General features: G+C 47.4%; 2 protein-coding genes and 1 long non-coding RNA gene across 10 annotated transcripts in view; 1 reads left to right on the top strand and 2 right to left on the bottom strand.

The window, feature by feature from the left end:
- The window catches only part of LOC107271428, a 174,533-nt gene that overhangs the window by 15,325 nt on the left and 135,485 nt on the right, over positions 1 to 23,723 (top strand). The window contains exons 2-4 of the mRNA XM_015747419.2: positions 782 to 1,057; positions 1,123 to 1,504; positions 1,692 to 1,773. Coding sequence (XP_015602905.1) covers positions 1,407 to 1,504; positions 1,692 to 1,773 — 180 coding nt within the window. The 5' untranslated portion in view covers positions 782 to 1,057; positions 1,123 to 1,406. The remainder of the gene's footprint in view (positions 1 to 781; positions 1,058 to 1,122; positions 1,505 to 1,691; positions 1,774 to 23,723) is intronic.
- LOC107271426 (transcription factor collier) overlaps positions 1 to 23,723 on the bottom strand; it is a 57,864-nt gene that overhangs the window by 10,234 nt on the left and 23,907 nt on the right. The gene's annotated exons all lie outside the window — the stretch shown is intronic.
- LOC112494905 lies at positions 12,814 to 13,768 on the bottom strand. Its single transcript, XR_003060879.1, has 3 exons — positions 13,621 to 13,768; positions 13,088 to 13,549; positions 12,814 to 13,013 (listed from the first exon to the last, which is right to left on the bottom strand). It is a non-coding gene; the product is annotated as an uncharacterized LOC112494905 (long non-coding RNA).

Below are 23,723 nucleotides of genomic sequence, written 5' to 3'. Positions count from 1 at the left end.
GTGGGGGGCGGGAGGGCGAGGGGGAGGGGGGAGGGTGATTTCGCAATCGAGAGCCATTGTGTATATTTTATTCCCTGTCAATTCATTAGCGGACAGAACAACGTTGCTTTGACGAAACAAATCGATATGTCCCTAGTTATCGGAATACAAGTATTATTAAAAGAGGAAAAAAGAAAAAGAAAAATTGAAAAGTCAGTAGATCAATTTCTGAAAACAAGTGCATCGTGGTGCTTTGAAAAATAAAAATCACTTCCCCCCCTCCACCCCCCCCGTACCTATACGCACAAGCGACTACGTACTCGTCATCCTATACACATCCAACCCTCCAAGACAGGAAGTAAGTACCTTCTGGTCTAGTAAATAAATTTCCAGCAGGGGTGAATGGATATAGGAGGCTTACTTGGGGACTTACGCGTAATAGTTCCAAATAGGATGGCATTACCCGTATCAGAAATCCATTTTCTCCAAGGTGGGAGAATCTTTAATCATGTTTTCAGTGAGTCTCTCCTGCACCCCTTGCCAAGACAGAGAAGAACTAAGGGTACGATAAAGAGAGAGAGAAAAAAAAAACAGATTTTAAGAACATCAGCTTTACAGAAGAGGGATATGGGGATGGTCAAGATAATTTCAGTATAAAAGACCTAGTCAGCCACTTCTATCTTGACCATCATCAATATCCAGGATCATTAGGTCCTGCTCGGTATCAGCCGAATGGACCCTTTTGAAAATCCTTAAACGCCAGGGATTAATTTGACACTATAAATCTTGCATTTTGGTCTAGGTACGGGATTTCGAAGGTTCTGCCGACCTTGCAGTCCAGTGGGCGTTTCCGATGAAGTGTGCTAATCACCTATTAATACGAGCCAACCTGCCAGCGAGTCCTATTGACCATAGACATTAGCACAGGAGTATTCTTCAGGGAGATCTTCATTATCACTCGGAATGGGCGTGTAATCCTGATACCATCACGTACTGACTGTCAATACCGATCGAGAGATTTCCACTGTTTGCAAAGGAGGTTCCCCGTGGGTTAATACTGGACCCCTTGATGCGCATAGTAGGTATATATATAGATATATGTATATGAGCTGTGATAAGATTTTACATGGATATATTTTCTAGAGTGGTGATAATGGGTCTAGACTCGTTTACCGGTAAAATCGATGGCAGCCGATATTAATGATATTTTCGTGGAGGCCCACGGGCTTCTAACGGGGAATTCGAGGAAGCCAGGAAACGCCCGAGAGTAATCCTGTCCCAGATGCATAATGCAGATGCCTAAGACGTCAATTAATAAGAATGTGTACGGAGGTCGACGCGGTACAGGGAACCACCTAGAGCTGTATGCCTTGCATACACCTTAACTGGGGTTAGCAAGGGGTTAGCAAGGTATCAAGGGATGCTTAATGTTTAACCAGCCTCCATTACGCCCCCTGTACCTACCTCGTCATCTACCATCCCTTACGAGTTGGCTCTCTTCGGATCCACCCAGGAAGTCTTATAGGTAAGGTATATGCAAGGATAACTTAAGGAAGATCCTTAGTGTATATACTATAGAGCCACCTAGTGGAGCTTCTCCTGGACTTGGACGACTTCGTCGTTCTTTGAGATTGTTTTCATACGGTTTTCCTCTTTTTTTATATGATTTAAGTGTTTCGGTATGAATAATCATTGCTGTTACTTTTTTTCAGGGAAACTATGTCCTCATGGAGACCTGGTAACCTGGATATAGACTCAAGGATCAGATCTTCTGTCGTTATGGACCTAACGAGGGTGAGTCCAATTTCCATTAAAGTCAACAGGGCGCAGCGAGTAGCGCGAATAATTTGGAAAAATATGTAAAAGAGCGCAGGTCCTCGTTGGAAAATTGTAGAATTAACATTACACCGGGGTAAGATAACATTGTTCAGTGGTACAGAGTCAGGCCAGCATCTTCTCAGTTGTTTGACATCCTCTTGTTCGTGAAGTCCGCAGACCTACGTAAATACAAAGTCCACGGTACGACGGGTTGAATAAATTGTTTAACCCGCAAAGAGAATAATCGTCAAAGCTTTTACTTAATTTTGAGAAAATTAAGTACAGTTTTCGGTGGACGTATCCGCCTTACGGCGTCGAGCGTGTACATTGGCGTAAATTTCTGCAAGAAATTTTCGCATTACCTCAGGTGGTCCATTAGTCAGAGTATTTCGTCAATAGAAAGCACGGATTACGTTAAAGTCGTATAACCAGGGCCGAGTGAAGGCAAACGAAGCCAAGCGCCCGGGGGCCAAGTTAACTAAATTCTTGCGAAAAGGAGAGAACCCATTTGCCTGACTGGAGTCTAAGAGAAACGAGTAGCTTGTAGCGTGTAGCTAGCCGTTCTATTCAGGTCGGTCCCGTGGAGGCACTAGCAATCCGCTACATAATTCATACCTAAGTAATACGTCTTACGAGGTAGCAAAGCTCGTACGGGGATGCTTGTCGTGGCTCACGGCTCTCTGGCTACCCCACGAAAGCTCCCACCCCTTCTAGAAGCTACCCGGAGTCCGATACGTAGATACCTACCCCTAATGGCAGTCTATCACATTAGCCGCAAGACGGCTTGAGAGGCCACCTCCCGTAACTGCATTTGCTTTGCATGGGCGCATATACTGACGATTTACCACGATTACTATCTAATGCATCCCTCAGCTTCGTAGGAACGTTAAAGTGAGAGAATTTCGTGAGAGAACGCCTGAGAGAATTTCAACGACAGCTGATTCGATCCTCTCTATTTCTTTTTTCACAAGATTTTATTAAAAGTACCTGTAGTGCCAGATTTTTTTTGGTTTCAGTAGATTTTATAGCCCTGGGTAAGGGGACAGCGTGTATGGCGAAATAACGAAGTTATCTTGATGCCTCTGGCAATTCGGACGAGGCTCGTTTAATTTCCATAAATGCATCAGAATGCTCCCTGTTACGTAAACTAACTTAGAGGCTGGACGTATATCGCGTGGCTCTCACTGTGCGTGGGTATAACGTGCGATTTATTAATGCCTGCATTTAGATACCGTTTCCCTAGGGACACCCGGGGAGGACGATGAGGATCCTCTCGAGTTGGCACTGTCAAACATTGAGAAAAACGCTCATAAGTCAGTCACACGTGCCGCCGAGCACATGTGTAAAGGGAGCAGGACCTTTAAGCTTGCTCAATGGTATATTTAAACTATTATTTCCTCTCGCTTTTCTTTCTCCTTTTTTTTCTATTTTCTCTTCCCTTTCCTTCCGCCCCTGTTGCCCATACTTTATTTGTTTTTTCCCCTGAGAGAAATTACGCTCGAATTAGCGTACATAGGAGATTTCTTTAGTCGATTAGGTTCGAATTAGTTCGCGAGTTGGCCGAAGGAAAAGTTCGCGCAGGATTGGCGATGTTTCGCGAGTTGGGGGGTCGGCGGGTGAAAAGATCGGGTAATTCAAAGAGAGGCCGAATAAAATTTCCAACGCCTTGGGTAAATTTATTAAGCATCAGCGGCTAATGCTGATCTGCCGTAAGTTCGTTGACACAAGGGTTTACTTAATTCGACCTAATCTCGTTACGGCAGTTTGTTAAACGAGGCTAAAATGTGATTTTAATATTCGCGACTCCTTTGAGGAAACTTCGAAGTCGCTAACTGGCTTAGACAACTCGCAACCTCCTGCGCCAGGATATCGCTTTGAGGAGTTCGAAACTCGGTAAAATCCTCGACTGCACGCTTGGGAACACCCTTACGTCCTACCTACCGAATACGTCTGGCAGATCGTGTACCTTGCTGCTTTACATTTTTTATTTTCACTGCACGGCTTTCAGCGAGAGGCCTGACTGACGTGCTTTCCTAATGTTCGAGAAACTTCGGGCAACTTCGTTCGCCCGAAGTCAGACGGGAACTCTAACCCGATCAGCAGGAATCATGTGTCTACCAAGGATCAGTCTCATTTGAATATATCTTGCGAATCATATTTTTACGTGTAGTCATTTGTAACGTTGGTAATTAATTTATTAAAAAAAAAAGAAAAATGTGACCGAGAGGGAAGAAATACCCTTTGTACAAAACATCAACGCGTCGACCCGATCGCTATCGTTGCTTTATTAAAAAATATGCCTTAATTTTCCCCTCGGGCCACTTTTTTAATTTCCCCATTGGGACGCATTGCTGCGCCAATGGCCGCGTTGAAGAAGGGCCGAACGAATGGATTTCTCGACTCGGTCTGAATTCTCCAAATGGCTGGCTGGCCGGTCCAAACTTTTTTCACTGGGAAAGCGTCAAACTGTCCGCACCAATTTCACATGGTGTTGCGTGTGCTTTACGTGCTTTTCTTTCTTCTTTTTTGGGCTTGAATTCTTACGATAGGGATACGTAGATATGGTGCTTTTTTGATTTTATCGAAATTCTCGGGAATATTTCAAGCGACAAGTAGATACGCAGATTTCTCGAATTTGTCGACCGGCACAAAGAAATTGCGGTACAGGGATAGAAAGCTCGATTACTTTGGATTTTGTATTATTGTTGTTAGTTGAGGAGCTTGCGAGGTTAGCAGTCGCCATACTGGCAGGACATGGAAGCACGCAGGACACGACGCCGTGGCGGACCGTGCAGGGGTTGCCATGGTGATATCATGGGGAGGGCATTCGCCCTCTCTCACCCTCACCCTCACCAGATGATAATGCTTGCCTGCCTTTCTACCGATGTTGCTACTACTGCCGCGATATCAGAAACCCCAATAAAGCAACCTTGCGCCATGTCGCTTATGAGGTCCAATCCGAAAACATTCCATTGCCAATTACAACTTTAAGATCTGACCACGATCTCATTAGTACCAACCCACCTGCAATCCCCTTATATTCGAGAAGAAAAATTTGTTGGGACGATTTTTTATTCACTTTTTAAAAAAGTCATTGGCTTTGCCAGATTGATAGACGTGACAACCAGATTCCCTTTGCCGGAATCTGGATTGTAATTTTTTTTCTCTCGAGGATTCCAACCTTATTTTCTCGGTAAGAAAGTCCTGTATACTCTATGGCTTTTTGTTTCACCAAAAAGCAAGTCTATCGCAGCTTCGACGAAGTGTCGTCGTATTTTCGGTTTACAACGTCTGAGGATCCTGTGTGTGTCTGTGCGTGTGTTTAAGGGTGGCGTAGGGAGGTTGAGCCAGGCTGAGTACCTGAGCGCTTCAGCGACCAGGGGGTGGAATAGGGTTGGAGGATGGGATACTGGTCCCAAAGGTGTCGTTACAATTAGACAGCGCTGCCAACTGCTCTGGCCTCAACCGCTAAATAACTTACCGGTGCTGACAACCCGACCGCACACGGTTACCACACTTAGCCCGCATACCTAACTAACACGTATCTACGGAATGTTCGAAAATAGTCTTGAAGTACGTAAAGACAGTCAGTGCCTCTTGAATCTTGATGGAGGAGCCGAAGAATCCAGAGAGAAGATGCAGGATCAAGATGCCTTGTGAAAAGAAGATAATTTCAAGAAATTTGTACGAGTCTGCTTCGATTATTTACTTCGTCTTTTTTTTGGGGGGGAAAAAAAAAAATCCTAAATATTCAAAATAAAATTTGAATATTTACAATTTTTCGCGCGTACAGTTAACTGGTGAAAATTGGTGGATTGTCGTTACCATTAGAACGATGACGAAGGGTTGAAAGTTTGGCCATTGACATTAAACGCTGGTTGTAAACAGTGAAGGAACTTCTCGACACTTCCGGAGCGAGATGAGTAGATTAATAAGTAGTAAGCGCGGTGTCTGGATAAATTGAGCTAAGTAGTGGCGGCGTGTTAAAGTCGACGCCGCTTGCTAGACTTTCGCCGTCGCGGCGCTCACCTCATACTTGCTCTTCGTTCTCTTACCCTTCAACATCTCAACATATTTTCTTACTAGTTTTCCTTCCCTCTTGACTTCCTCCTCACAATCTACCAAACGTGTCCACGTGCCATTCTGAACCCTTCACCCAACCGAGTCTGTTCCTCGAAAATAGTAAATTTTGGATTTTATTTTTTTTATCACAAAAATTATCAGTCACCACCTCCACTCGTGTTGAAAAATAATACCGAACGTCTCATAAAAATTTTTGACATTCCTCGAATCGTCCCGATTCATAAATCACGGAGAGAAACGTGCAGCACTGACAGAATGCTAATGTGCACACGGGGTAGATTGAAAACAAGTTTAAGGGAGGTTTTGAGGAAAAAAAAATGGTGCAGTGTTAAAAGTAAGATGGGTTTAGGCATTTGGACCGAGCGAGAGGAGTCGTCGTGCAGGCGTCGACTGTTTAGGAGCCGAATGCCAGAGGAAGAGGGGGACGCAGGGGTAGAGAAAGAGGTGACGAGGAGAAGGAGCTAAGCCGGAGAAGGACAGGAGCAAGGAAGACGCCAAGGGGTTGAATAAGGAGAGCAAAGTGGAAGACGTCGGAGGAGAGTGCGGTAGCAGCAGCAGGAGGAGAAAGGTGTCCCTGGAGTATCGACTTGCCTCTCGGGACTCGGCAGTCGATAGTCCCGTGGGATGGTCTATCTCTGTTCAGCACCCTCGACTATCCCAGCTACTGGTCTTCCCTCGGCCGTCCCTCGGCGTCCCGACTCACCCTGGCGAAGCGGCGGCAACCCTCGCCCTCGGAGAAAGCGGAGCCAACAGTGAGGAAAGGGCGTAGCGCCACGAGTTTCCCCAAGATTCTATGAAATTATACGCCTTGTATTGCAGCCAGCCTGATAGGAGCCACGAGGGGCGAGAAGAGGGGGTTAGGGGTTGATGGGGGTGGAAGGGCAGGTTAGCTCCTTGGTAGGTTTCGACGAGTATGGGGGGTTGTTCTCTGTGCTTGCTTCTCAACCCTCTGCTCTGGAGAATTATCCGCGCAACTTACAACCCTTATTTTTTCCTCCCTCTCCATCCGCCAGGGATTTTCTTACGCGGTCCAGGTTCTGGTTCGGAATCGAGTAAGTTGGCGGAGTCAGGGTCGCGGGTGAAAAACGAAAGTGAATCTTGAGGCGTCGTGTCGGTCCGGACCAACCCCTGGGTAAGTGCGGCGCGACGCTTTAAATAATTGAGAAAGTTGGTTGCGCGACGCTGGGTCACGTGGTCGTTTCACAGGTTGCGGGGGGAGACGAGAGAATTCCCGCGTAAAAATTTAAAAGTTTATTACACGCTCGAAGGTTATATTCCGTGACTTGGAATTTGCGACTCCATAAATGCCGAAGGGATACCGACTCCCGATGAGGGTAGGTTTTATCATCCTGGCATTGTCCGACCACTTTGTCACTGGCGTCTACACCGACGCCCACCCAGCGATTCCCTTGAAATCCTGTATAGAATTTTAATTCTTTCGAATTGAAGCTGCGTATCGAAAGATGAGAAATAGATAACAGAGCCAGACACGGGGATGAAATGGAGCCCGACCATTCCGGCGATATTCACTAGAGTAGACTGGATAGGTTAGGGCTGGCGGATTTCCTACTAGTAGTATACTACACGTTCGACGTCATGGGTAAAATGGCCGCGTTCACAAAAAATCGAAAGCCATCTCTAGCCTCCTCTATACAGATATTGGTAGGTACGTACGTGCGGTCGTTGAAAGAAAGGAAACCCTCTTCGGTGGATCCGGAGGGTGCGCGCAACCCTCCCGCGCTCCTCGTCCCGGAGCCCAACGCCGTTCTCAATCCCCAAAATTCGCAAAATGTCCTCCGTTTGGTAATACGTTACGCGAATGGCCAAGTATTGTCCCGCGGACGTGGTAGAGCGCGTGCCCACGCTTCTTGACAATAGCTAAGCAGTCGGGGTCTCCTGAGACTTCCATTTTGACTCTGGGGGATTACGTGTGACTCCGCCCACCTACGGAGGAAGTTTTGTCGCGGCCCTCGGCCACCAGCGAAACCCACCGAGATATTGATGACTTCTTTCTTTGTGGAAAAGAGCCTCCGCGCTGCAAACCCACCCTCTAGCCTAGTGCCACCCTCTTCGTACGTCTCTCCACTCGCTCTATCTCTCTCCCTCTCGGTCTCTCGCTATCCTTTCTTCCCTTACCGTCTCTCTGACTTCTCTGCTGTACGTGGAAATAGGCACGCGTTACCAGCCCACGTGGTCTTCCCTTTAACAGGGGGGTAGTAGGTGGTAGAGACATCGATAACGATTGTCCTAGGAAAAGAATGGGCCAGCAGTGGGACATTGTTATCGCACGGCCTACGAGAGGGTTGGTACGCTTTAAAGACTAGGGACATTTCAAGTTTTGTTTTTCTTTTTCACTAGGCCGTTTGCAAAGTGCGTGCGAGCAGCGTCGAGCGGGGGTTGGTCGAACAACGGCATCATAAGTCGGGAGTGGTTTGGGAGGTTTCGAGGGTGGCAAGGGTCCCTGGAGGCGGCAGGCTAAATATATCCAACCCCCAAGTCCCCCTGACAACCCCCGAGGGAGAATGTCAAGACAACATGGCCGACGCCCGTCATCCTACTACCAACCCTACGTGTACACTAGCCGTGTTCGACCACCAGCTCACCTACGTTTCCAAGAACGTTCAAAGACTACACGGCCCTTCCCACCAGAGGCATGTCTAAATACTGCGCCCTCTATATCCGCTCCAAGCTCCTCTGCCGGTATTGCTAGTGGTAGTAGAGGTAACGGTAGTGGTAATACTAGACACTGATACTACCTCGGCTACCCTTGGCCGCCTTCCTTATTCCTTTCTTCGTTGACTCGGGTGCTTTCATCCCTTAAATGTCAGCCATACGACCAATCAGACACCAGACAAGATCCCCATTGACCGTTCGCCGTATACGATACAGTACCAAGTAGGACGAACCATAAAATTATCGTTAAGATATACCAAACCCAAATCACACTAAGGGATGAAAGTTAAGAGTCGACGAGGGGAGAGAGAGAGAGAGAGAGAAAAAAAGGAAAGATAAAGAAATAGATTAAAGTCTCGATGTCTATGGCGTTCGGAAATGTCGAGTCTTCTCTGAAGTCGTTCTCCGACCAGTCGAAATTAGCCACCCTTAGGATTACACTGAATTAACAAATTGAAAAAAGTCTTCTCCCCCGAAGTTGGTCTTAAAGGAGGCCAATCCTTGCCCGAGCGAAGGCAGACTTAACCTTAAAGCTAAAGCGCGATCTCGCAAGGTCGGACCAACAAATTCATGCAAATGTCACTGGCACGGGAGAGCAAGCTCAGCGCCTCCACCAATATCGTCCTACCGAAATCAGCAGCATCCTCAACACACGTGAACTTCCTCTTCCGTCCTTACTACTGATAACATGACGTAACTATGGCACGCTGTGACGTAGCTGCTAAGACTCGTTAAGCTGGCAGGACTCTGTTTCAGCACCCTTATTGCAGCAACCTCTTCGCAACTCGCCACAGGCTAAGCCCATCTCGAGAGGATACTCGCAGGGACGATTTTGGGGTAGCTTCGTGAAAACGAAGCTTTCCGACGGAATCGAAGCGCCGTGTTCGATACGTGCTGGGATTTTGAGAAGTAAAAAAAAGAAGCCAGTACAAAGCAATTTGCGGTGAATATTCAAAGTTTCGTAGCGGGGTTGGGAGAGGAGGGTAGATATAAGTCTTGGGTAAGTATCGCGCATTTGAGCATTCGCCTTTAACTTCGATCACCTTCGAATTTTCCATGTCTGAATTTAGCTGACCTTGTGGCACTGGGTCTACGCTGGTTTCTCGCAGAAGGTTACTGGTGGTAGGTATAGAGGGTGGTGGAATGGGATTCCGAAGGCCGAGGATGAGGTAAAGCTCGTTGGAGGGTTGTGCTCTCGTGCCGAGGGGTGTGATTGGTGAAGCTAGTAGTATCGATTATACCACTGCGCGATCTTATGCACACCCTCGAGCTTCCCGGCCTCATCCCCTTCGGGATAGCCTATACCACGCCGCGCCGGTGTTTGTGACTCGAAACTTTAGGGGTTGAACTTGTGCCGAGGCATCGGGAGGTTGGTCGGTATAGGGACTCTGCGACTCGTGATAGTGAAAGGGGGCGAGTGGCCATAAACTCGGATATCGTTTGCGTTTTCTATTTAGCCACTTCACTTTTGTCTACCATAGTGCTTTATTTATCGTCGTGGACCCGAAACGAAAGTAACAACCACCTCGCGGTAAGGATTCGTGTCGATCGTCAGGTACCTGGGTCTGTCCATTGCTACCCCTGGATTTGTCTTGAAAATTCTCGACGGACGTAAAAAAAAAAAGATAAAAAAAAAAAAAGAGAAACGTCCGTCTTAATTTCCCTAATGGCGAAAACATTGTACTCGAAGGTTTAGGTCCGTGAATAGAAAATGTTTCATTGTTAAATAAAACAGTATTCTCGCGGATACCGTGGATATAGAGAAGAGTCCCTCCCCCCTCCCACCCTCGCGCCCTACCTGCCGCGTCCCTACCGTGTATAAGGGTGTCTATCGGGAACGCCGTTTCCCGTACATTTATTGCTTGCGCCACCCTCCGCGCTACTCCGGGTTACGACGTTATATTTGATATTGGATAGACTCCGTATACGTATCATTGGCGTCGTAAAACCTGCCGTAAATAATATTAAATAAATGTAATACGCGAGGCAAAATGCCGTTTAGCCGATAGACGCTTTTATATTGGAGACTTCGGTACGACGTCGCGCGGATCATCCCTTTTCCTTAGCTAACATCGAAAAACCAATTCACATTTTTTTTTTTTTTTCATCCCTTTCCGACGAAATTTCGTTCTTCAAGTATTTACCGAAAACCGCTACTCCCGCCACCCGTTTCTCAATTCCTTTCACCTTTCTCCCAGTGCGACAAGAGTCCACGAGGCTCGCCGAGGTAAGACGGACGTATTTACAGCTGCCGTAAAACTGGCCGGTTAATTGAATGTTGGATCGTGTAGCTCGTGAAAAGGATGCGCGACAGACGGCACGAAGGGAGCAAGAGCGAGAGAGAAGGCAGAGGTCGCGGATCTCGCGTCTGGAATCCCTAAATTTTCACCTCGTAATTCCCGACCGGCCAAAAGGGGTCGTACGACGTAAGGGATGGCCTCGTTCTATCTATACGAGATACTTCGGTGCTAAGGGTGGAGAAGGGAGGCTGTAGGAAATTCATCGAGAGGGTTGAAACTCAAGAAAGGGATAGTGCACTGTAAGGGTGGCATAAGAACGGCAAGGGGTCCAAGGAGGGTGGACCTCTTCGGTTTAGAGTCTACCGTTCGATAGAGTCGACTGTACGGCGCGGTCACCCTGGTATCCAATGCGTTCTTACGTCATTAGGCGTCGCGACGTCATAACCCCCAACTCTATACCACGTTACTACAATCAACCAAGATATACCCGGTGTCCCCTTTTTTTTTCAACTTACTATACCATCCCACTAAATAGGACATCGCGTGACGCTACTCCAGGTTCATTACATTACGTTAGTCTGCTCTAGTCGAGACTTTATTTCTATATAGCGAAGCCATCGGGCTCGTTTAAGGACACATCGTCTCCAGCGCCGGGAAGTGTCGAGGAACTCGCATCAGGAAGATAGATAGTCGAGCAGATAGACAGATGGCTGGAGTAGACGGATAGATAGTTAGATATATAGAGAGAGGCCGAGTATACGTAGCAGGTAGAGAAAAAGAGAAAGAAAGAAAGAAAAAAAAGAGTACAAAAAAATTGCCACGATTTCAAAACCTACCAGGGATGGTCGGGTGTACGCTCGTTGACTAGCGCTAAGTTTCCTTGTACATACATCCTCGAGGAATACCGGTATACCCGCCGGTACGGTGGTCCCGCGGAGGTAAGTGAACCAAACCCAAGGAAGGCATTCGAACATACGGATGAATATAAAGAGCCAGAAACCCGTACAGTTAATTGCAAGAATAATTTGTAATTCGAGAACGTCGCCAAAAGGACATTTCTCTGTGTAACGGGTGTACCCTGCCGGGAAAGGAAACGTCAAAAAAGAAAGAGGAGGACAAGAAGCAGAAGGTCATGGGCATAAACGGAAGGGGCGCCTGGCGTCTTTACGAAATTATCCAGGACCGGGATTGACCGATGGCAAAGACCCAGTTTTGTCCGCAAACATTTGTCAGGAAGCGTCAAGTAGCTATATGACGTCTCTTTTCACGCCGTCGTGTCAGCATCGTCATCCACCAAGAGCCGAAACCCCATGGTAAACAGTCGCACCCACTAGGAAATTAGCCGTTAAGTGTTTTATGTATCCGGCTTTGGGAACACGCCCGAAACCGAACTCACGTGGCGCGCACTACCGGGACGCCTGGTACCGACGTCTACAGCGGGTTCTAATTTGTGAACGTGCGAACGCGTCGGCGATTACTTCTTTGTGCATCCGTGTATTCTATGGTGGGTCCTCGAGTAGACGATGGTTACCATGTCGATGGGTCGGAGCACTTGGACGATGACTCGAGTGATTGGAGTCGTGACGTGGCCCCGGGAGGGTTCCACATGGATGGTACCTAAGAGACGTGGCTTTACGCCTTTACACGAGTCAAGGCTAGTTTGGATTCTTTATTTTGTCCACGTCGTTAACTGGTAACGGCCTACCGATGGACGGTTAGCTCTGCTTATGCGTCGATCCTTCGGATGGTGGACATCGGATGGATTGGCTAACGGCTATACTCGGTACATGATAAGTCGCCGTTCTATCGGTTGCGATGAGTCCGCGCGAGCGAGAGAGAAAAAAGGAGATCGAAGAAGAGAAGGAAAAAAAAAAGTGAGGATAACCAGCATCCTCTATTATAAATGGATCAATTCTTGTAAACCGGAGGACGGTTTCTTGCGCTCGTCGCGCACTGTCAATAGGAGTTGATTGGAGTTTGGGTAGATTTGTGAATCAACTGGTATTTCAGTCACCGATAACATCGTCATTATTTCTCCGAGACTTTTTCTCCTGCTCGCTCCACGGTTAGCGAGGTGAAGATTCCTCGTCTTTATTAGATATTTTCTTCATGCGTCTGTCCCCCATCTTTTTCATCGGATCCTTCCGACTCGGCAGCAGGCCAGATCCTCACCAGATGCCAGCCGAATCGCCCACCGCCGATAACAGGGCCCCGATCTTCCTGCTTAAATGTCCCATAACTAACAATCCCGACGTTCTAATTAAATATCTATCGTTTAATTAAGAATGATTTACCGTCGTCAGCGAGCGAGCCAAGCAAAGCCAATCCAAACGAGCGTTCAGCCAGCCAACCGGAGGCTGCACCATTCGATGCTTGGCAATCAATGCAGGAATTATCCTCATTAGGTCGAGATCCGCGCGGGCTGCCCGGCTTCGCCGTGTTCGCTTCTGGCTGGCACAGGCCTCGGCAGCCTGAGCTCCTGGACGCTTGGGATCCGGAGTGAGGTGGGGGAGGAGTGTGTCTCCGGCGTGGACGTAGGACGAGAGGAGACGTCGGCAGGAAAGAGCGAGGAGCAAAGCTGAAGGAGAGGAAGGAGCACGGACCGAGGGACTCGAGCCGAGCTATTAGATCGAGAGCTGGTTGAGCTGCGGCGCTGAGAAAAACTGGAAACCTGAGGCTTCTCGACGGTCCGTGAGGATGCCAGGGGGATCCCAGGGGTACGACGGAGAATTGCCAGGACTACCATGGGCTCTAACCTGCAGGGGGAACACTCTTGGCAAAAAGGAGTCGCTGACTTCGAGTGACAACTTAGCGAGCCGGAGCTCACCTTGCTGTCCATCCAATGGCCACACAGGTACCTAGTCGATGCGTTATGACACTTTTAAACTGCACGTCATTTGAACTGTATCCTTTTTACCCATGATTACTTGCAAGAGCCGTTTTACATCGATAAGCAGCCATATCGGATCGACGACTAATCGATATCGGCGATTGGCATCGTTCCGTCATTCTTCGTACCACTTGGGACCTACTTCAAGACGGACTTTCAAGCAGCCGTAAGCATCGCTCGCCAGTATCACTCCGACCGGAATACCAGAAGCGGCCGTAACGTGCGTAAGGCTCAGCTTACACGGCCGGTCATATGGCAACGGGGAAAAATACGTAAGAGTAGCTAACACGGCCATATGTCGTGTCGTGGAGGAAGAACGTTTGCGTTACGTCGTACGTTCAAGTAGCCCCGGGCGACAGGAGCGACGGGGTCTACAGCCCGGAAAAGGGGAGAGATCTAGCACGGTGGCTGCTGGCGAATTGGCTTTATCCCGGCCCTGAATTTTCGTCCCGATCTCTGGCCACGTGTGTCATGCAGATATAGTACACTGATGCACACTCGGTAGCCTTCGAGCTACGGATAATGTTATTTCGATTTACATACATATAGTATGGGTACCTCACGATCTTTATATACTGCATACGTGCATATATGCGACCTCGCAAGGAATAGACGACGCTTTTAGAGCGTGCACTTTTATACGTATACTTACATATGTATTCTTTAGTTACTTTAATATCGCATATGGAACTCGGGATGGTTGACAAATTTTTTGAACTTTTGTTCAACGAGCGCGTTTGCGGTTTTTTTTTTATTGTGCCGCAAAGGTTAGAGAGAGTTGATTTTGTTAGAGCGGCAGAGCCAGCTAGTGAGAAAGTGACCAGATGGGATTCTGGTTACGTTTATCCTGCTAAGTCCTGGCTTGAATTTGGCTCGGGGTGCCGCTAGGAATGTCCTGTAATTGATAGTAGCGTACACACTGGGCTCAATGAGCCGTACGAAAATAATAAGCCGTCGTAACGCCGTAGTACTACGTGGGTATTATTGGCTCTGGGGGTGTTACCAGAGTCGTAGAGAAGGGTGACTACCCGCAATGTATGCACCCCTGTGCTTAGCTGGTTGGATATCGTCTTGGGGTGTGTCGAACGTCTATATTTCCTGTTTGCTATATTTCCGATCGAGACGAGTCTTTCCGCAAAGTGCATCCATCGGATGTTCAATTTATTGGACGATCAAAATTTTTGAAATTAAAAAAATAATTGCCTAATAATTAATCAACGAACCAAGAAAATGTACCTTTCGATCTCAAGACGGATGGGACAATTTTTGTCATCCGATTGGTCTTTGAAATTGAATAAGGGGGAACAAAAAAAATTACAAAATAAAAGTGGAAAGCATGAAACACAAAAGATATTTTTTTTCTGGGAATTCGGAAAGTCGCGGTGGTCCAGCAGGTTCGTCTAACCTAGGTAGGTACAGCCGTAAGATAATCCAATCTCGTACATGGCAGATGATGTAATGCCTACGTTTCAAGAGCGAAGAGGGCCGTAGAGCAACCCTCAGCCTCGATTAGATTAGGGTGGATTAGCCAATCAAAAACTACAATGCTGTCAGGAATCAAATCCCCATTGGATACGTGACATTTGATGCTGCAAGCGCTCTATTAGATTTGCGACGTCGTTAACGTACGGCCATCGAACTATTCACTAACTAGAATACGAATGGCTATCAGAAACGAGATAAACCCTTTTGCCGCGTTAAACGATACTTCCTCTTTTTTTTGTCATCCTTCGTTTTATCCAAATTGTCCGGCACGTTTAATTGAGAAAACGCGTAGAAATTAATTTCACTCGGACTATCGCATCGATATCACCTTCGGTGTGCTGGCTATGTACACGTGAGTGAATGCGTGTCGCACGCGATCCTCGTTAATTTTCAAATGAGGTGCGGCTATATATATATACACACTGTATACGTATACCCGTATCCATACGTGTACACGTGGACTGTCTGTCTGCCGGTTTTTCATTTTACAAAGAAATTGTATTCGTGCCCATTTACGTTTTTCCTAACACGTAAAGGCCGAATGAATGGTTCGGAGCTAGTGGCTCCACTCCTGGGACGGTAACTATGCTAATTAAGTGCGGGCTAACCCTTTAAACGAGCGATTAAAAAATTAGGGGTTGACGGCTTTATGAAGGCGGCTCATTTGTCAAGTGAAAACACGCCCGTAACTCGCTCCACGTTTCCGACGACTTTCATTCATGAAAATACATTTCGTATTCTTGTTGCCGAGACTGACAAACCCGAAGGGGTAGTCGATGAGTCTAAGGGTATAGAAAAAAAAAAAAATCTTTTAACCTAAAACACATAAAACAAGAAGCGAACAAATCCGTGCCATCTGTCGAAACGTCGCTCCATATCGTAACTGGTTCATTTGTCTCTCGTGTCTATCATTTGTCGACACCACATGTAGATAGAAATTCAATATGGTGCCAAGACACTCTATACCTCTCGGTACAAAAAGAGCAAAGGTCTTTTTACTCAATCAATAGTACCCTAACATTCTGTATAGCTACCATTATACTGGGTACAGGAACAATTATCTAAATTTGCATTATATCTCTATCAAATTACCAGATTCTTATTATTGATAAAATTGCCCATTTCAGGGGGATGAAAACGAGGGGTCGATCCAGGGGTAAAGACCAAGGGTACGAATGTCACTCTGTTCATTTAACGTCGATATTTTAAGAGCGGCGAGACTGGCCAGGGGGGGGGCTATCTTGCATACCAATGGCGTACGAGCATCTGAAATTTTTATCACTCAAAAAATATTTAAAAAAAGATACATGTCTATATACGAATGTTTATTGTCCTACGCATAAAAAAAAAATGTATAGCTACTCGTAAAAGTCAAAGGTAACCCTTGAAATTTCTTCTCTACGAAGCCAGCGCCGGAGCGCCCGAATAAAACGGCCCTGGTACCAGTAGCCGATACCGTCCCAGGGTGACAGGACGATTGCACTGTCACAGTCCAGTGACGTAGTAACTTGACACCATCAGGGTGTACACGCCCACTCGCACACGCTTCGCATTGCTATCGCGACCAGACAAACGGACATGTGGGATAGAGCGGCATAATCCACACGTGCTCCCGCTAACTATCTCCCATATGAAATTAGTCATGGCCGCGTTTCAATAATAAAATAACCGAGCAGCCGAGGCAATTATTATTATGACGGCGACTGCCATCACGAAATAATCGTAACGAGCTCGTTATCAGTGGCTACCATCCGTACGCGATAACTGCGATTTTTATTCAGACTGAAACAAACCGGCGTATCTCATTCACGCGAAACTTCGTATCTGCAGTACGTATTAGTCAAGGGTTGCATAATTGGCAAGGGTTTTTCCAAGCACGTGTACAGAAGAAAAAGACAATAAAATTCTCATCTTCGGTTATAACAAAATCGATTGGTTATCAAGATGATAGTCATATACTTTGGTATACAAGTGGCGGGGTGGGCATTAGCATTAATTTATTCTTGCAGCTACAACAAATGCCGTGGTAAATGATAATGCAATCGACGTGGCTGCATAGGCGCAGAAGGGCACAGATGGTCGCCCCAGGCACTTACCAGTTATCCTATGTCCTGTACACCCTATATGTACTGTATATCCTATATAGCCCATACTGCCTCCGGTCAAAGGGATCTACGGGGCACGGCTGGCCACTAACCGTATTTATTCACGGATAGCTAAATTTCATAGAGTAGGAGTAGGGTGATAAGGGAACGGGTGGGGGGTATGTTAGAAAGGGGATACACGACAATATATATATATATATATATATATATATATATATATATTCCATACCCGATTTCTTACGGATCGCGTAAACTCCTTCGCGTGACGATGAAGAATTCATGCGGTTAGCGGGACCCTTGGAAAAGTGTCTTACGATTTTTCGATCGGTTCCACGATATGTGTCTATGGGGTGCCTGATGCTTTCTTCGTCCTCGAATGACTGTACACGTAAATATTTCAAGGATTGAATTTTTGTACAGGGCGTATATACCGTATACGTACTCCAGCGCGTACGGTGAAATATTGATACGTATAGTGTGTGCTGTTTTACTCTTTGACTCTCTCGTGTATACGTAGTAGACCGATATTTAATAACTGTAGGACAGCCATGACAGATGTAGGAAAGGATATATCTCCACAACGTTAAACGGCGAGTGTATCGTGCGCTGTTTAGTCTCACACACACACCAGATCACCGGCAAGTGGTTGCGCAACAGATAACTTTGATTTATTTTAATTTCTCTCGGAGATTTCGTGCACCGTGAATTACGAGCAAGTTATTTTCGAGAGTTCACGGTGATTTACCGTGGGTACGTAATCGTTTCGGAGGTGTATAGGAGGTACGTATACGCGGTGAGTCGCACGCGGTGGAGACGTTTGGTTTTTAACGTTGTCATTTACCGGGAATATATAAGTGTACAGTCGAGTTCGGTTTTCCGGGGTGGCGAAGAGAGAAGTTCGCGAGAAAAGAAACGAGAGATTTTTTCTATTTTTTTTTTTTCATTTTCCCACGAGGATAGCGAAGAGGAGAGAAATCCTAGAGAAATTCTTCCAGCCTCCCTCTACTGCGGCTGATGTACCCCCCGCCCTTCTTGTCCCACTTTCCTCTCTATCTGTCCTCTCGCTATTGTCTTTATACGAAGAATCCTATGCTGTACCTCGCCTCGGGAACTTCTATAGGGTCGGCAGATGAATTCGACGCAGCATCCTCTGCCAGGAGCTCCAAGGCTCCAAGTGCTCGGCCGCGAAGCTGTTGCGGCCAGCATGGGAATTATGAGGGGCCGCGGAGGTGTGCTGGTCCAGGAGCTCTTGTCAGGTTCACCAGGGGAAGGTTAGGTCAGTCGGCGTCGTTGTTTGCAGCATTAATCATGGCATCACCCCTTGCTTCCTTAGGAATTCGGTCCAGTAAGATTGGCCGCTTTTGCAATGCACGTACATATTACATGGTGGAGGTTAGCCCGAAGGCATTGCGAAATTTACATCGGAAACAATTCCTGGCTGATAGTTCGCCGGTGAAGGAGTCGATAGGGGAATGATTTTTTTAATTTATTTCCCGTAGCGTCTCTCGACTCACTTTTTCTTCTTGTCGTCTGGTTCATCAAGTTAATCTACTTGCGTCCTCGTGACACGCGCCATTTACCGCCTCGTAGGCCGTCGAATTAATCGGGACTTAATTACGGGAATTACTTGTTGCAGCAACCGGGGCGCATTAGGGCAACGTCGCGTAATAAGATTCCCTTTAATGGCATTACATGCCTCATTGGCACTTGCCAAATCCGAACTTCTGCGCGACTTTACGTTGTGTTTGACTTAACCGGAAGTTCCAGGGAACGGTTGAGGCTTCCCGTAGAGAGCTTTTACGGGACTGTGCTACCGGCGATGTAACTTAACGTGGCCCAAACCCCTTCGGAAACCATTCCGGTAGTTCTGTACACCCTTCCTAGAAAACTTTTTCGTGCAACCTGCCACGTGAGATATCTACAAGTTCCGGCCACGATTGGAACACAGTTCCGACTGGTACTGATCAAGGACTTTTTGGTCCAGACTAGACGGGACGAAGCTGCAGCGCGGTGCATTCGGAGAACTTTACGGTTCGCTCTTTGGATAAACACGCAAGACTATTCAATCTTGATTCGATACTCGAGCCGAACAGTCCTATAAGGTCTTATACGTACAAGGTGGAGCGGGATAACGAATAAGATTGAATTCCAAGATCCGATCGAAATTCAAGTGACGTACGTCGAAACTCTACGGGGGAGCGAGTATGGTGAAAAAAGAAGATAAGGATGACGTCACACATTTAATAGCTTAATTTATAATTCTCGCGACAAGAAAACGAGATCCCGGACAAGAGCGAGGCTTGGCGAGGCTCGAGAAGAAGTATATGAAAGAAAGGGCCACGTTATGGCCGTGTCCGTTCCTTTATATGGAACGTCCTCTCCGTGGGTGGTCGCCTTTCAAACTATCGTGACGACACCCTGGTTCCAGGCAATTGGTCAGGGTATCCCTGCGTAGACAGAGAACCACTGACCGACTGCACACCATACGCTCCAGCCTAGAAGGCAGTGGAGAGTGAGATCGAGCCGCGACGCGCACTGAATCACTCATCGACCTACGAGTCCTCCAGAGGCGAGCTATTAACTCGCAACCTGGTACTCCTAGCATTCTACAAGGTTACATTATTTACTACACTCCTCCCTGTCTACACAAACTTATTACGATCCGGCTATGTTGATGCCTGCCTGTCGCGAGGCAGCCCGACTGCTTCTACGGCGACGCAACAGGACACGAGTAACGACTGGAGGATTCTTGGCTGTTCCGTCTTAGTTTTTAGAGAAGGGACTAGGGGCGATATGACGAAATAAAAATTTGGAGGGTGGTGCGCAATTGTTAAGGGTGGTGCCAGTTGGAAGGGAGGACGTGGATGTGCCGTTGAAAGTTAGGGCTGGGTATAGGTATAGTTGTAGAGTATCAAGAAGCAAAAGGAGCCATGGACTCATCGGATGAAGTATAAGGGAAGTGTTCAAGGTATTCTGTAAAATCCGGTGATTCTTTCGGGCGTCTTCGGAGATGATATTTGCTCGGATCAATCCATATGGTCGCCATGGCAACCGGTCAGCCTCGCTCGTCCACCCCCCACGACCGAAGTCCGGAGGCCGGCAGCCGAACGAATGAACGAACGAACGAACGAGTGACTACGGGGGTGGGACGTGGGGGACACTCGTAGTCCCAGTGTACCTACCGGTACTATCATTCGTGGTGGTGGCGAATGGTGGTAGTGGAGGAAAATTCGCGTCTTGCTGTAAGGATAGGAGGGTAGGTACTGTAGGCTGAACTATAGTTTTCTCTACGGGAGGGATGAAGGCTTGTAGCTGCAGGACCACTACAGCATCCCTTGGGTGTCTTGGGAGAGGATCGGCTGGCTGGCTGGTCTGGATGACTGGCTGACTAGTGCAGGGTAGGCAAGCGACTTGGGTCACTGGTTGGACGTTCGGCCGGCCGACAGACGCAAATGTATTCATGAGCCTTTGTTTGCGAAACCGTCCACGCAGCTCCTTTGTCCTCCGCGTTTCTTCCTTCTGTTACCTTTTTTTTTCCTTCTTCCTCTCTTCCTATTTCTCTCTCCTTGTATTCCCCGACCGCGTCCCTTTTCCATTTTCTTCGTCTTCTTCGCTTCTCACGCGTCCCGGCGACGCCGCGTGATCCTCACGACCAAATGCCGACAGACGCAGCAGGCCCGATTGACTCGTCTTTCGGATGGACTCGCACTGGTCCCAGCGTTGAGCTAACCTCGGAACAAGAATTATGCCCTGTCCACACCAAAATCCAGAGAACGGATCGAGCTCTAATCGCGATTCGTACACCGACTCGTCCCGCTCGAGAGTGTCGCTTGACAGATAGATTTATCGTTAACGATCTTAAGACACTTGATCTCTTGAACCGCTCCTTGAATTCCGTTTCACTCGGATTCCTCAAGAGCGATTGGTAAGCGTGCCCGAGGTACTGGACCCATAGCAATACAGCATCCCGAAAGAGGATCCTTTTCCATACCCAAGTCCCATGGTTCCTTCCAAGATAGTTAACCATGTAAACCATACAAGGACGGGCTTCTGGTTAGTCTCGAAAAAGGAGCTCACACTTCCGTCCGACATAACACCCTGAGAGATACCAGTATAGACGTTACGGAGACAGATGCGAGAGGATGAAAGCGTCGCCGCGGTCCACACCCTGAGAACCTCTAAGTATTCTACATGCAAATTTATAGAGATCCTTCGGACACGAACTGCGCGAAGGGCGTATCCTCGTGGGAGTACACCACCAGGACTAAGAGCGCTTCCTTGTTCTGTCACTCGGCTCCATTCAAATCAATCGCATAAATCTTGAGCGTCGATCGCTTTTACATCGAGCTTTGTAAGAGTTTGCGAAAATTACTCTGCACTTCCGTATTAGCATACCCACACAATAAACTCCACTTCCGTGTTACGCGAGCCTTGTTATATTTATATTCGTTTCCTTGAATCGCCCGATGCCGGACGGATGTCCGGTACCATTTTTGCCATTGTTATTATTATCATTGACAAAAAGATTTTCATACCGATCCCAACCCCTGCCACCGATCCCCATGGATTCTCCGCGTACCAGCGAACGTTGGACCGGCTCGATCGCGCGGAGATAGAGCAGTGGATCATCATTAACCGGATGGCGCAAAACCGGCGACGGCTGATTGACAGGAGCGCAAAGACTTCCCGTTTTTCCTAAACCCGCCTTTAGTTCCCGGTACGGCGGAACCTTCTGCGATCCGCTCCGGGCTGTATGCAGTATGGCGGGAGTTGGCAGCTTTGCCGAGCTGATGGACTGCCGCGAGGCGCCAAGCTATGCCAGTTATTCGGCTCTTATTTTATTCCGGATCTCGGTAAGTGGCTTCCAATTCTCTCTCTCTCCTGTCCCGTGTCTCCGCTTCAGGGATAACTAGAAATTCTCGAGCGGACTTCCATGAGTTCTTTCGTAAGAATTTACTGTACTCTAGGAAATATTTTTTTCTTTTTTTTTTTCTTTTTTTTGAAATAAATATAAATATCAATGAGATACCGTACAAAGTGATTTCTGGTATTCTTACGTGCGTGGTTAACGTATGTGACACCGAGGAGGGAACAAACGAACACAAATTAGTGGTTAGGGTGAGCGCGACCAGAAACACTTCGTTTTTGTCAACCCTTAACGGGAACGAAGTGTTTCCTCTCCTGAGGATACCGGAAGGTCACGTGGAATGGATAGTCAGCGGCATTCAGGAAAACCTCGAATTTACCTAAACTTTACTATAATCTAGTGTATCGTATCGAGAAGTGGATTAGAGGGAATATATATATATATATCTTTAGCAGATGATGGTGTTCTGTGACGTGTACGAGTGTTGTTATATATTATACCCAGCGACTTATCACAATGAGTAAAGGGATCCGGATCAGACAATGGGACGACACGCTCCCTCCAACACCCACCCGTTCACCCCCCTGGTACTTGGCATTAGTGCGTGTAGTGTTTGGAGGCCCTAGAAAGTAATTGAGTTCGCCACGCGACTCTTCAAGTGGTTCCCTCTTTTTACTTTCACCTTCCCTATCCCTCTGTGTCTCTGTTTCTCGTATTACCCTCGGTAGAATTTTTTTTTTCTTTCTCCGAGCTTTCATTTTCTCCGGTCTGTCCTGGTAACCACCTGTTTTTAAGAGTTGGCTGCTGACACGTGAAAAAGGTACACACACGATACTCCCAGAGATAACGAACCTATCGAAGGGATCGTTCGACATACGGCCAATGGGGATGCAACGTACGCGTATGATTTTCTATGCACATACTTCGCGATGAGCAATAGGGGTAGATATATGGAACACGAGGATTTGTTGATGTTTACCTTACTTTTTTATTGGACCCAGTCTTTGCTATTGGTTAACCCCGTTCTAGGGGTAGTTAGTTTGCTTCGGCCCTTATGGCTTTCTTTTCCAAGGTATAGGAACGGGGAGGGGGGATGGATCGATCGTTCGGAAATCAAGAACGTCGCCCTTCAACGTCCACGAGCCGTGACGCTGGGCATCTGGTTCGCGGAATCCGTGACAGGGACTAGAAAATGCCAAGGGTGTCAAGCAAAGGGTGACGAGGCTGGGGTGGCTTCTCTAGACCGGTTCTGGCCAAGGGAGTTTAGGGCTGGGCCAGCAAGACTTTTCTTTCCGTACAATTTGAGACGGTAATCGGCCGGAAAGAATCTCTTTGGGCCGTCGGCCACGGCTACCCGCCATTTTTCCTAAGTGATTTGATACAGGGTGCCATCTTGCTCGCGACGCTCCTGGCAGAGGGTTGCGCCAAGGTTAAGGGTACTTTACGCTGATTTCTTTTTTTCTTGTTCCGGGAGAAAAGAACAGAGAAGAGTGGGACATCACGGCGACACGATAAACGTGAATGGCTGAGACGCGGAAGCTCGTTTTGTGTTTGGGGGTGGGGGGGGGGGGGGGTTACAGGGG

This window comes from Cephus cinctus, unplaced genomic scaffold (genome assembly GCF_000341935.2).
Source record: "Cephus cinctus unplaced genomic scaffold, Ccin1 Ccin1_scaffold0970, whole genome shotgun sequence".
NCBI classification, from domain to species: Eukaryota; Metazoa; Arthropoda; class Insecta; order Hymenoptera; family Cephidae; genus Cephus; species Cephus cinctus.
This window is presented reverse-complemented; position numbering and strand designations above follow the sequence as displayed.